Below are 14,214 nucleotides of genomic sequence, written 5' to 3' on the forward strand. Positions count from 1 at the left end.
GTGTAGGCTGTGATTCATTTTTCTGAATGCTACTTATACTTTCCTTTCCTTTCCTGACTGCAGCTCTCGCATCTCATGATTACATATTGAAGATAGTCCCGACAGTGTACGAAGACATGAGCGGCAAGCAGCGATACTCATACCAATATACTGTAGCAAATAAGGTAAAGAAGCAGGTAGTTCTCAGAGAAGCTCCCCATTGCAGCCCAGTGGATGCATGGAGGATCTTCAGCCGTCATTCCTCCTCCCTCTTGCTCCTCTGCTCCGCAGCCGTGTACATTTGTTTGTAGGTGAGCAGTAGCCTCTGCTGGGAGAAGAAGGAACTGAAGCTTTTCAGAGTGGGTCTTCCTGTTGCTCCTAGTGCTGGCATTTAGCAGGGTTGGGATTGTGAGGGCTTGTCAGAGGAGGTAGTGGTATTGTTTTAATTCTAGAGAAAGGTATTCTTGCTCCTTTCTCATACTTCAACTTAACTGATCTAGATTTCTATAAATTGTGTGGGAGGTTTTTACATGCTGCAGGAGCTCTTGTGTCAAGATGCATCTGGACAGAAACTGCAGTCCAACTGGACATACAAAACAGCACTTACACATGATTTTATTAATAAAACAATGTCAATCGTGATGGATGTGTCAGACAAATAAGTCAGCACGGTCTTCAGCTTTTTACAAATGTTGATTTCTGATATTAATCCACGGAACTTGCAGCAGCAAATATGTCCTGGTTGACTACTTCACAGTGCCTACTTTATTGTACTGGATTATGATAGTTATCGTAACTGTATAATTCTTAAATTAATTTACATAAAATGTGAAAATATTTGTATTTTAATAATACAATGTATGGAACCTTAAAAAGAAAAAAGGCCCTTTTTACTTTTTAAGGTAAAAAGTCTCTTTCAATTTAAAATGATTTGCCAGCCAGGTGCCAAGTGAAAGTCCAGAATCCATTTATAATATCTAATTACTGTTAGTTTGCCGTAACTGATCATCAAGCACGCGCTCTCATGGACAAATAGATTAACGTTCCTGTCTAGGGCTTGCTTGTACAGTGTGTCCCAATGATTCGGATGTCTCCCTCTATTCAGATTACAATGTATTTGTTCTGCTTAATGTCACAACTGTTTTTCTGATAAGACTTGCGACGCAAGTTCTGAAAGTAATTTGGAAAATAGGCAGCAGGAGCTTTTGACACTTCTGTGAGCACGGTTGCAAATGGGGGCGGTCGGCCAAGACTGACTCATTAGGGCAGGATCGCTGGTGGGGAAAAAGGGAGAGGAAGGAAAAAATGAGGTCAGTTCTATCAAAACTGACGTGCAGAGAAACAGTGCTGCCTCTGCGTTTTCTTCTCATTAAAAACAAATATTCTCTTATCAGTGCTTTAGTCCTTGACTCCCATACTGATCGGTGGGAAACAGAAATCGGAAGCCATTGGAATAGTCTGGCACAGATTGACTAGTATGAAGAAACGAATAGAGTCTTAAGTGTGGACTGTCTGTCTCCTCTCCCCTTTTGCCTCCTAGATCTATTTCCTCACTTCCCTAGATTGCCACTGTCCCAAGATACGCTGCAGAACGTCTGCAATAAAAGCCCTGAAAATATTATGACTAGGGATTTCAGTCACATTCTGCTTCTCTTGTCGTCCATGGAAAAAAACCTCAATGGAGGGAAATTTGGGATTTATATGAGATTAATGAAGGGGACGGATGCTGTTTCACTAGCTCCCTCTGAGCTTGCAAAGAGTAAAATGATATTTTTTGTGTCATGCTCATGGGTGTCCTATTGCTTGCCTTTCTTCATCTTTCTGAAGTATGAGAGGTTGTTTTTTCCTCAGTGTGAAGGAGAATGAAAACAGAAGAGGTCGTCTGAGTTGGCAGGCATGTCGTAGGGCTAAAGAAGGGAAGAGAGCTGGTGAAGAGGCAGCCTGTGCCATGCTGGTGCTGATGGCTCTCATGAGATTGCTGAGTCCCCAGCCTGCTTTTCTTTGATTTTTCTTCAGTCTGTCAAGATAAATGTCCTGGTCTTTGAAACTTGATATGTATTTCCACTGAGAGCACTGACAAAATATTAACTTAAAAAGATGTGACTTTTGATACTACGTTGATGTTAGTATCTGTTCGGTGGCTGATTGATTGCCCTGTACCTGTTATTAAAGAAATGCATTAAAGGAGATTATCATGGGCAGTCTGAAGATGTCTCTCCCAAACAGACTTGGAATATTTTTGAACCTTTGCCAATAATTTTCCATATACGGTTTCATTTTGGCTTTCAGCATGATTTTTAAACATGGTTTAAACATGGCTCTACGTGATTCATACTGAGTGGGCAAAGCATTCACATTGTTGGTCCCCATGCGAAGGGGGCCTCACAGACAGGAGCTGCTGCTTGCTATTCTGAGTGCGTGGACAAGAAGGGATTTTCAGGTTCTTGCAACCTAATTCTGTTTGGTTTAATAATATCCCAGTATATGACTTACATACTGACAGTACAAAAACTTCACCTGCAACCACTTGGAGACTGCTTGTAGTTGTATAGAGCAGATCAATGACAGCCTTTCTACTTGCTTCTGTAACTTGGAATAAAGGTGAGAGTAAGCACCATCACTCTCTGTTCCCAGCTGATCATTATCAGACTGTAAAAAACTTATTTTCCTATTTGATGAGGATGGGGGGTGGGCAGTCAGACAGGAATTAACTGTTTGCTTTTTTCAGTCTGATCATTAGTACAGAACAGTGGAGTAAGGGCCAGATCCACACAAGTAGTTTTATTGCAGACACTCTATCTGGAAGATTGCTCACATTTCCTGCTGTTTTTCTGCCACTTTCTTTTCTAGGAGTATGTAGCCTACAGTCACACTGGCCGCATTATCCCAGCTATCTGGTTTCGTTACGATTTGAGCCCCATCACAGTGAAATACACAGAGAAGCGACAGCCTTTGTACAGGTTTATCACATCGGTGAGTTACTCTAAACCTCTAATTCTCCCTTCTGCCTGCCTTTCATTTCTCTTCTGAGACTTTCTTGTCCAGAAGAATTGAGTTTCTGCTTCAGGGCATTGTGACATGATTAAAATAAAGCAGTACATCGCTGCAATTGTATTGAAGTGTGAGGTAACCGGTAAGTCCTATGCTCCGACAACTTGATTTAACAGCTAGGCACAAGAGGAAAGAAAATTATCCTGTTTGAGAAGTACTAAACTCTGTCTAGGCAGGCTGGACACTATTGCAGTATATCAGAAACTTGGAAGTAAAGCTAACGTGGTATGCAGTAAAGCATTCTGCAATAAACCATCTCGAATGATGAGATCTAACTTGCACAGAATGCAGGGCAGTTCTTTTACTCAGTGCTGGTGCTTTGCTTAATATGGGTATGCCAGTTCCAGGCGTTTACTCCTGGGTAGAAGTGCAAAAGAGCTGCATTATCAATTCCAGAGGTGTTTTCCTGACGAGTAATGTTTTCATCTCTCCAGGTAACATCCTGCAGTACTGATCTTGGCATTTGTAACAAAGCTGTACTGTCCAAGCTGCTAGTTAGGCAAAGAGCTATTTAAAGATCTTCCAAAACTTGAAAAAATGTGTCCTGAGGGAGCTTGCTTAAAGTTTAAACTGCGGTCTGCTGTGCCAGTGAGGCATGGTAGAATGTCATGTAGTTGATAAATTGGCTGGAATGAAGACCTCAGATTTTGATTTTTAAACTGTTTTAATGTTTTAATTGGAAGAACATAAACCCTGTGGCTGTGTTGCACTTAAAGATTTTGATTTTGCAGCTTCTGATAAACACCAAGTTCCCTTCACTTAACTTCAAAAATGCATGTGATCTCTAGGATACACAAATACCAAGAGAAAGGGCCTTGAAGCAAATCTAAATGTCGTGGTTTAAGACCTTCTCTTCTTAGTGTGCCTGTTTGGTTTCAAAACATAATCCTAAAAAAGGTTAAACGTCAGCATTTTATGACTTGGTGTCTCATACCACTTCTACTTATTTTCCTAACAAATGCTCTCATAGGTTTCTTACGTATCTTGTTGGGGGTGAGGGTGTGGAGGTGTTTTTAATGGGAAACAGTGTTTGGAAATTATTGACAGCTGGCATTATTCTTTGTCATGTCTGTTCCTAGTGTTGATTTACTGCTGATATGCCACTGTATGCATATAAATAGCATCTTTGTTGAATTTGATACTGTGCTTCAGCGTTTATGTAAGGAGTCCACAGGAGAGGCTTTTCTCACTGATTGCCACATTGACCTTTTGGATTTGAGATGGCCCAAGGTAGAATTTTGCCCCATCCTGTCTGTAAAGTTATCCAGGCACGTGCTGGCTGCTAGACTGCTGAAGAAGAATTTTACAATTGATTTTTGTCTACTTAGTTTGGTCTTAAAAATGCCTGTAATCTCAGACAGCTCACTTGGGGCCATTCCAATTGAATGTCCTTCCTACGGAGACTTGGGTGGCACCGGTATCTGCAGTAGCTGTTACCCAGTACCTCAGACAGGTGTGCCATGCCCTTTTCAGACTTGCCTGACTTAGAGGCAGATCCCTGTTACAGATGCTGTACCGTGGCTCTTGGTCTGGACCATCTGGCCCAGGTACAGCTGACCCGCTCTGCCTCTCATTGAGGCTAGGTTTTACAGTAGGGCAGCCTTGGCTGTGTGTGTGCTACGCTTAAAGCTTTACAGCGTTCAAGCTAGCATTTAAAAGGTTGGATAGGGGGGAGCAGTGCTGCAGAGGATCAAAATGCCTTTTCTCCTAGGTTTTCTTGCCGTGGTTTGATTAAATGATCTGTTCCGTTGTCCTTTCCACTGCTTTTAGCTCCTTCCTGTATCTCCAGCGTGGCCTTTTGCATCACAGTTGCTCTGGAGACCAGTTAGTGATAATCAGTACTGGGCTGAGGTCCAAACAAGGGTTGTACTGGGGCATCTGGAGTTGTTGACAAATGGGGCTGGCCATGGAAAGCATCAGCTTTTTCTGAGCAGCAGCTGCTTAATTTAAAACCTTAAGAGGGGCTCTAGGGTAGGGAGGATCACCTGTGACTCCTTTTAGTGAGCAGATTGTTCACTAGGGCACCTGTGTGGCTTTCAGTAAATTTAAATGTGTCCTAGGCATGGGGGAGGATTCTGTGGGCTTGAAAGAGACTTTATCAGAGTTAGAGATGTAACAGTGTGTGTGGCTAAGTGTGGCTGCCTGTTAGGGGAAGCGGTGTCTGTGCTGGGGGGAAGGATACACTGCAGAGGAGCGATCCCCTGTGGAGTGATCAGATGAGAGAGGGATGTTGAATGTTCAGGAGAGAGCCAAAGGGGTCTCATTCTGCTGCTGGGAAGGTTATCTGATGCTTTTTGCTAGTAATGAATTTGCCCCCAAAAAACTTCAGTGCCGCTAAGAGCAGCATTATGGCACCACAGCAGTGTTCCCAGTTCTGCTGTGTTCCCAGTGGACCCACTGTAAGTCATGCCAGCTCCTTGGGGTTTTGTGGTATGAAGAACTATCCTAGTTTTCGGCACCATGTGAGAGGTGCTTTCTATGCAGGACAAAAGGCACTGGTTTAGCATAGATTTTACTTTGCATGTCACACTTCCAAAATTCAGTACTCAGATTTTGTATTGCTTGTGGTCATTGCTGCCACTGTCACTGTGCTGTGAATTTGCCGTGGATCCTGGAATTAACCACAGACACCTGGCACAGTGTTAAACACAGTAGGTTTTGCCTGTTAAACCGTACTGCTTAAAATCAAGGCTTCTCCCCATAAAGAGAAGCCATTCATGGCCTCATGGTTGAGGTTATGGAGCAAAGGGAAGTTTCACTGCTGAAAATTTATGAGTGCTTCTAAGTGGCCAAACTGAAAGAAGGTTTTATCATTAGGTCAGCCCAGGGGCTGGGAGGGGAGACCAGGGAGAAAACAAGCCAAAGGTCTGGAGAAGCACTCAAAATTCAAAAAAAATAATATAGTTTTTCTTCCTGATACGAGAGGACTTGTCTGCCCTCTAGGTGTAGAAAAAATTAAACTGGAAATAATGGGAGGGGAAGTGGTTGCAGGGAGTTATTTCAGCCATGGGACCTGTTACCAACAAGTATCATAGACTCGGTCCCGTGGCGTTTTTAAAACCAAGTCAGTGTTGCTCTACAAGATGTGCTGCAGGTCAGCCACAAATCTCTGGGTAGGATTCTGACGCTTACCTTACTAGGAATTTCCTGGGTGCCAGGCTGGTCCCCTCTGTCCTTAAAAGTAATTTTCAGGTTTTAAGACATCCCAGAGGTCCACAGTCACCTATCTGACACTTGCCTTTCTGTCATTTTCCTCGCAGCCTTGCCTCCTCCTACATATCCACTTGTGTTTTCCGTTAGACTTCAGCCTGCGTCCCAGCCACTACCCCATAATCATATTCTGTTCAAAACCCTCATGTGTACCCCACATTGCATGGTCTCTCACTGCCGTAATCATTACACTTCTGTATTTCTTTTCCTTCCTCCTTTAATGGTTGGGCCTGAGACAGACTCTAACCTCATGGAGCCAAACGCAGATCATTTCCAGTATAAAACTGTATTAAATATAAGTGCATGATGCCTAACTTCTTTCTGTGCTACTAAGGAGCAATACTCCGTACATATTAGAACTGTGATGATAAGGAAACGCAATGGTGCAGCTTCTGTGCTGACCTAGAGACCAGTCCTGCTGCTGCCTTTTTTTGTCGCAATGGAACAAGAGGGCTGTGTGCGTGCTGGGAGGCAGGCTCCAAGCGAATGCCAGGTGTGTGTGACTCATAAACACTCAGCAGTACAGAGCTGTGCAGATGAATGTATTTTTTTTTCTATTCCCCACCCTCTTGCACTGCTTCACTGAAATCAGATTTTCCTACCATATGATGCAAAATCTTAATGTTGGACGGTTTTTCTGTTGTTTGCGGTATAACATCTCCTGTCAGCTGAGCTGCTGTGGACTGAAATAACCCAACTCCATTGCGGTCATTTTCCCTGAAAAGTCACCCTGCGTCATGCTCTGAGGGACAGCAAGGAGGGGGGCACAAAGGGCAGGAGCTGGACTTGACCCTTAAAAATACTAACTTTGCCTCAGGCTGGTGCTCTGCTTTCCGAAGCCTTTATCTGCTGGAATGCCAGCTGTCCTGCAAAAGCCATGTTTGCTGCAGCTCCTCATTTCACTGAGCTCACTAAACACAAATATCCCAGTTATAAATACGCATGTAAATGAGTGCTTTATTTCTTGCTGCCTTCGCTCACCGTTAATGAACTGTTTGTTCTGTTGCCACTACTAACTAACTCCCCACTGAACCAAACGCTGCTGCTCTTTGTCTGCAACTTTGCCCATGGGGTGTAGTGCTGTGTGGGAGAGGAGACAGGGCAAGGTAGGGCTGGTGTGGCACCGGTCCCCTTCTGTGTTGGCTGGGTTGTGTTTCACTGATACCCTGCTACATCGGCTTACTGATTTGGGGTTCGTCTCTCTCTCTCTCAGCTTCCAGCTCACAGCAAAATCCTCCTTTTCTTAGGCAGGCCCTTCTCAGGAGAGAAGCTCTGTATCTTGTCCCCTTCTCACTGACCTGGTGTCTCATTCTCAGAGCCACCTAAATCTACACAATGTAAAAGACCAAATTAACAGAGCATCACAGTTATGAAGTCAAAAATGTGGGAGCTGGGAAATGCCAGGTCCTGTGTAATTGTAACTTGGCTGTTAAACGTTATTAGGTTACATTATTGTGTATCATGCTTTCCATGTGAACCTTGCTTTGTTTTGCGCACAGGGTTGGGTGGCACCTTGTGAGCAGCGTTTCTGTTTCTTCCCCTTCTACGGCCTTGTTAGTATCAGGTCGTTTGTATTAACCCAGTCCTGAGTACAAGTCTCATGTTTTCACAAGGACTCTGCGACAGCTGTTGTCATGGTATTGAACCCTTCACACGTGTTTTCCTTTGCAGTTTCCCTGAGGGGCAAGTTTGGCATTGTCCCTATTTCATAGATAAGGGAATTGAAGCAATGTGTTGCAAAGTCCGTAACTGGTGCCCCCTGATTCTGGGTGCTCCAAGCCAAGGTACCTGTGGTTTGACATGTCAGAATACTTCTGTGGTTTTCTAGCACTTGAAAACTGAAATAAGCTGTTACGCTAATCAGGAGATTAACATTTTCCCTAATTCTGTTCTTGAAAATGATTATGTGTTTTTACTGATGTTTAAGTAATTCTAGCCAAGACATCTTGCATGGAAAACTTTGGCCCACAAAGAGTTAAGTTGGCAGTGCTTTTGTAAGCAGCCTGTGTAATGGAAAGTGTTAGACAGACTTAGCTGTAGGTGTCACTGGTAGCTAGGTTTCTCTGTTAGTCACTGTCCTTCACACGCTATTTAAGTGTCTTTTGCCTGTTTGCAGATGTTGTATCTTGTGAAATAGGGAAGAGTACAAGGCCTTGGTATTTACAATGGAAAACAGTAGTAGGAAGATAGGAGCAACACAGAGCTTCTAGAAAGCTTTGTTAGGGGGAGCGTAGCCCGGAAAGGAACAGCATTCGTGTTGTAGGCTCCTGGGAGCCGGGAGTTGAGACTGGCTCAGGCTATGGTGAGTTCAGGATAGCATTATATTGTTCCATTGTAGGGAATAATTTTCCTGAATGATTGTCATGTAATTACATCCCCAGTACTGTTACCCTGTTCTTACTACACTTCCAGAAAATACCCTAGCAGTAGGCAATAATACCCTTCACCCCCTGTTTCAAGCTGCATGAAAGTTTCCCTCGTCACTGACAAACCTGTTTCCTCTTTCTGTACATTTCAGATATGTGCCATCATTGGAGGAACGTTTACTGTAGCTGGGATCCTTGACTCCTGCATTTTCACAGCATCAGAGGCCTGGAAGAAGATCCAGCTGGGGAAAATGCAGTAGTGGTGAAACTCTACCCTAGTCTCCAAGGACAGGAGCAAAGATTGAGAAGTCTACCACTACCTGTTTTTGTCTTTATTTTCTGTTTGATTGAATCAGTAAGTTTTTCTCTAATCAGGCTGTTCGGTGAAGACGTCTTCAACAAATCAAAGAAATCTCCATGCATTTCAGAGCTCTGAGAGTGAAAAATCAATGGAATCAGGGCATGGATTTCGATTCTCTCCCCCCCCAGAAAGAGAGGTTGAACTGCCATATACGAAATACACCGTCAAATCTAAGTACGGATGACAGTCTGTTCTCTGGGAGGTTCCTATGGCAGTGTACAAACTAGAGGTAGTAGATTGCAAAGAGCTGAGCTGTCTTGTGGCACTTTTTGGAATTCTGTTGGATTTGCATGATTAGACAATCGACTTTTGTATAAGGCAAAATTATACATTAGGAAGAAATTCCACCCGTGGTGCCAAAAAGGTGATGTATCTGTTGGTGAGGAACGGAAAGTGTTAGTCCCTGTAGCAAACTTAGAGACAGAGGGCAGAAATAACATCAAGAAATGTTTTGTGCTTTTATTGAAAGCTCTTTTGTTCAGATATTACCTTTCTAATGAAATGAGCAAATGAGAAGAGGAAGCCTTCCCTCAGCTACCTTTTCCTGGGTAATCTATGATCCAGGCAGTGGAGGGCATTTCTTTGACTCTGGATGTAAAAGTGGTTTCATTTCTTCCCAGAAACTGAATATCCAGTCTTGTGTTTACAGGTGGCATGAAGTAAAAACCAAACTGAGCAACACAGTTTTATGTGGCCTTTGCTTTGAAAGGGAATAGTTGTCTTTACAGCATTAGCTTTTATTCTTTCTTATGTTTTTTAAACACAGACCACCCAACAGTCTGGATTCTGCACTTCTGCATTGTTGTTGTTATTATTATTATTATTATTATTGTTATTTTCAAAAAGGGTTGTATATTCTGTGTGTTCAGGAAAAACGGTGCAGTCTTCTGGGTGGATGAGCACAGCTTACTGTCTTGCTTCGTGTGTGTATATTGAATACACCTGTCAAACAAAGGAAGTCTGTCTTTTCAGGGTTTAAGGTGCCTCCCTTCTCCTTTAAAATTCAGTCAGGCATCTTTTCTGAGCCTTCGACTGACCCTGTTCACCCGCAGGTACACCAGTAGCAGGACAGGCATTCCCACAAGCTGGCCCCTGCTAATAGTTATTTTGTTTTGTTCCTTAAAATGGTACCTGAGCTTCCATGCCCGTTCATTCAAGCCTTGTCTTCTGGGACCTCCAATAAATGGAGGCGTGAGGGGAAAACTACTGTCAGGTGTGGCTTGCATGTAATGGTAGACATGAGTTCACTAAAATTAGACCAGTACCCACCAGCGCATTTTCCATAGCCTCCTAAATGTTCCTTGAGTAGTAACAGTCTCTGCATGCTTTGTGAATGTCTGAGCTGAAGATACACAAATTTTAAATGTTCCAGGATGGATAAAAATCATAAAATAAAATTTTTTAACTCAGTCAATGCTGTAAATTCTAAGAAGGGTGCAGGATTTCTCATGGATGGTATCTATTGCCCACTGCCCTTTCCTGGAGGCAGAAGTATCCAAACATTATGCTGTAATAATATGAATCTTTGAATATTCAGTGTTAATGCTAGAGTCAGATACATTTCAAACGTGTTCCCAATACATGTATGTTGAAATTGTCTCGTTGCTTTGGAAGTAGGGAAGGTAGCCAGTTTTACCCACACACCAGAAAAAAAGAAGCCAGCCGCCCTCCCCCTGCAGTCCTCTGCCCTGTAGTGACTTCGGACAGATTATGGCATTAGAATTTTTTCCCTGCTCTTATTATGGACTGATTGCTATTACTTTAGGTGTAAACTGGATTGTGTAACTTCCTGTATCTGTTAATGTATGGATAGATTTTATACATTTTTTTCCATTTAAAAAAATCAACTTGAAAATGAGATGCTTGTCTTCATTTCGGTGCGAGCGGTACCCACTGGATGGCGGCGGCTGCCTGGTGGGAGCCGGGGTTTTCCATGGCAATTGCTTCTTTTGCTAGCTGATGGATTTCCTCTAACTGCTGTTACCAGCTGAAGCTTACAGCAAAAATGTCGTAGTTTTTCCTCTTGAATTTGTTGAGTCTTTGCTCATAGCTTGTGAACCCAGTGGATGACAAGGATGGGATTTTTAGTACCTTAGCAGTGCATCCTTCTCCTGAGCTGTCCAAGAGAAGATCTTTGTAGCGCAGTGGATTGTACTGTTAGTTTTCTGAAATTTCTGCCTTTCTCCTTCTCCCCATCCTCTGTCTGAATTAAACGCTGCCTTCTGTGCAGTCCAGGCCAGTTCTCTAAACCAGACCAGGGACATTGTTTGGCTTTTTTTAGAAACAACAGATGCATACTTCAGTGTGCCTGCTTTCTCTGCCAAAATATCCACTGCAATAACCTAATAAATCACTTCTTTTTGCTAGATGTGGAAACTGAATTGTACTCAAGTTCAGATAAAACTCTGCTGAAGAAACAGTGTGCACCTTTGTTCTCTAAACCAGGTCTAAGCCTTTGAGTACTGCCAAGCCAAGGCTGCACTCTGGGTCTGCTGTAAGTTATGGTGAGCTTGTCCCTTCAGACATGGCTGGCTTGGATCGTGTAGTGATGCTGCTGCATGTGTTTACAGAAGAGCCTGCTCTTCATCTCTCCAGATGTGAAAGCGAGGTGGTTGCTGATGTAGCATTCCTGTCCCATGCATACATGTCTCATTAGATTTCACTTATGTTTTCAGTCACTTTCTAGAGGCAAAATGAGCTTAGTTATGATTTTAAACATCAACGCAAAGAAAAATAAATTCAAGCCCTAGTGGAAGGAAAACCATTGATTGTAGGTGTTCGTCCATATTCCTGACTTTGCTCTTTCACATCAATATTTTGACAGAAGGATTTGTGGTTTTCCAAGAATGACATTCCTGTAGGAAGTAAAATATTTAGAACTTGTATGTATTTCAGTTTAAATAAGTCCCACTGAAGCTACACTCCATCATATGGTGAGAACTGTGGTGTAGGATGCTTTGCAATGGTGGAATTAAAATTTTTAGCTGTGGGGAAAGCTGTACTTAGGTATATTCAGATGGTAGGTGGACTGCTGAAGATTATTTTTTCAGAAAAAAAATGGAAATGGGGTAAGGAAAAAATTGGAAGACATGCATTTGTGAATGTTTGATCTGGTTTATCAAATTTTTGCATTCAACTACTGCTCTGTAAAAAGTGAAATCTGCAATGTAGGTGGTAATGTCTGTAGTTAATTTCTGAATATTTTTCATTTAAAGTCGCTTTTTATTTGTGCGATACACAGACTGTTCAGGCTGAAAATGACTGTGGTGAGTATCTGCTTTAGAATAGTTGTTTGAAGTTTCAGATGCAATACGTCAATTTCTCAGTAGTCCTTGGAAGAAGGGAGAGAGGGGCAGGAGAGGGAGGATGTCGTCCTGTAGTGTGTTCTGGCGCTCTTTGAAGCACAAGTCTTTTGCATTTTTACAGTGGAGATTATTAAGGAGTTCTGGGATTTCCCTTTTAATTTGCAACCTTATGTTAATAAAATATTAGCCTTTTTAGTTCTATAATTAAAAATAAAGCTCTTCTGTTTTGATTGGCTTCTTGTTACGCTACTATTGCAAAATCAATCTGAAAGGGCTTTTTTCTTTTGTTTTTAATTAGTATTGCAGTGAACTAAGTGTTATCACACAATGAAATCACTGTAAGCCAGGTCACTGTGTAGAAAGTTAACACGAGGCTCTTTTGTAATCAGGACTGAGTCATGTCTGGACATTCAGTGCCTGGTTTTGAACAGTACCAAGTGTCCTAACCTCCCTTTTTTTAATGAGAGGTGAGTGGACTGTGCTTGGAACTTGCAGGGTTTGGCTTTAGTCACTGCACCACTTGGTATATAAAATAACCTCTTTTTTGTCCTTTCCCCCCCTTAATTTCCTTTTAGCCTTGCTTCACTAAGTATTTAGAAATAAATGTCTGAAGCAGTTATTAAAGATTAAATAATAAAGGGTTACAGCACAGTGCATTTGGGCGCTATGTATCTGCACTGAATTAAGAAACCAGTTCCCTTTGAGTCCTGGTATTGCTTGTTTACATTGGTGTCTGCTGTACAGCATCTTCATGAAGGAGGAGAGATCCTACTCACGTCAAATTAACCTCAAGTACAAACTGGAACTCAGATTGCCAGAAGTGACAGGATGGTGATGAAGGTTCCTTACTCTGCATAAAAGATGACTAAAGGCACTGGGAAAGGCATTTGTCCGACTCTCAGCCTGCTGCTACTCAACAGCCTGTAAACTGTTCCAGCCTGTCTTTATAAACCACAACCCAGTCAAGTGTCCGTACTGCTTCTCACCTCATCGGTGGGTTCATTCCCACCAACAGCACAAAACAACAAAAGCAATTTCCTGGAGAATAAATTAGCCTGTGTCCACAAAAGATGTAATAGCTCCAAATTACCTGAAATGCAGCAGTGTGTGGAGGTGAGTTAGGTTATGGAGGTGGGGATGCAGGTGACAGTACACACGGGCACAGGAGCGGTGTCCGGGGTGAGGGGTTTGAACTTGGCAGAAGCCCCAGGGAACTCATCTCCCTTTTGGCTGAGGGCAGTGGGCTTTCTGAGGTGGGCTGGAGAGGAGGAAGCTGGCGGGGGGTTTTCTCTGTCTTCATCCACATTAGGGGAGGAGCTGGATTTGGAGAGAATAGCTGATGCTAAATAGCGCTGTTTCCAGCTCTGGAGTCCTCAGCACACAAAGGACATGGACCTGTTGGGGCAGGTCCAGAGGAGGCCACGAAGATGGTGAGAGGCTGGAGCACCTCCTACATAAGGACAGGCTGAGAGAGTTGGGGTGTTCAACCTGGAGAAGAGAAGGCTCTGGGGGGACCTTAGAGTACCTAAAGGGGGCTACAGAAGAGATGGGGAGGGGCTCTTGGTCAGGGGCTGTAGTGACAGGATGAGGGGTAACAGGTTTAAGCTGAGAGAGGGTAGATTTAAATTAGGTATTACGAAGAAATTCTTTACTGTGAGGGTGGTGAGACACTGGCACAGGTTGCCCAGGGAAGCTGTGGATGCCCCATCCCTGGAGGGGTTCAAGGCCAGGCTGGATGAGGCTTTGAGCAACCTGGGCTAGTGGGAGGTGTCCCTGCCCATGGCAGGGGGTTGGAACTCGAAGATCCTTTCTAACCCAAACCGTCCTGTGATTCTATGATTCTGTGGCTTTGGGCATAGTGAAGGAGGGGATGCGGGGAAACCTGGGTGGGTACCGGGGGGTGATGCCCGGGGGCGATGCCCGGGTGGGTACCGGGGGGTGA

At 43.3% G+C, this 14,214-nt stretch overlaps 1 protein-coding gene across 1 annotated transcript in view; it reads left to right on the forward strand.

The window, feature by feature from the left end:
• The window catches only part of ERGIC1 (endoplasmic reticulum-golgi intermediate compartment (ERGIC) 1), a gene marked incomplete at its 5' end in the record, with an annotated part of 36,911 nt that extends 27,312 nt beyond the window's left edge, over positions 1–9,599 (forward strand). The window contains 3 exons of the mRNA XM_010072673.1: positions 64–164; positions 2,830–2,952; positions 8,759–9,599. Of these exons, the coding sequence (XP_010070975.1) occupies positions 64–164; positions 2,830–2,952; positions 8,759–8,866 (332 nt within the window). The remainder of the gene's footprint in view (positions 1–63; positions 165–2,829; positions 2,953–8,758) is intronic.
• Between the last annotated feature and the right edge of the window lie 4,615 nt (positions 9,600–14,214).

This window comes from Pterocles gutturalis, unplaced genomic scaffold (genome assembly GCF_000699245.1).
Source record: "Pterocles gutturalis isolate BGI_N339 unplaced genomic scaffold, ASM69924v1 scaffold23342, whole genome shotgun sequence".
NCBI classification, from domain to species: Eukaryota; Metazoa; Chordata; class Aves; order Pterocliformes; family Pteroclidae; genus Pterocles; species Pterocles gutturalis.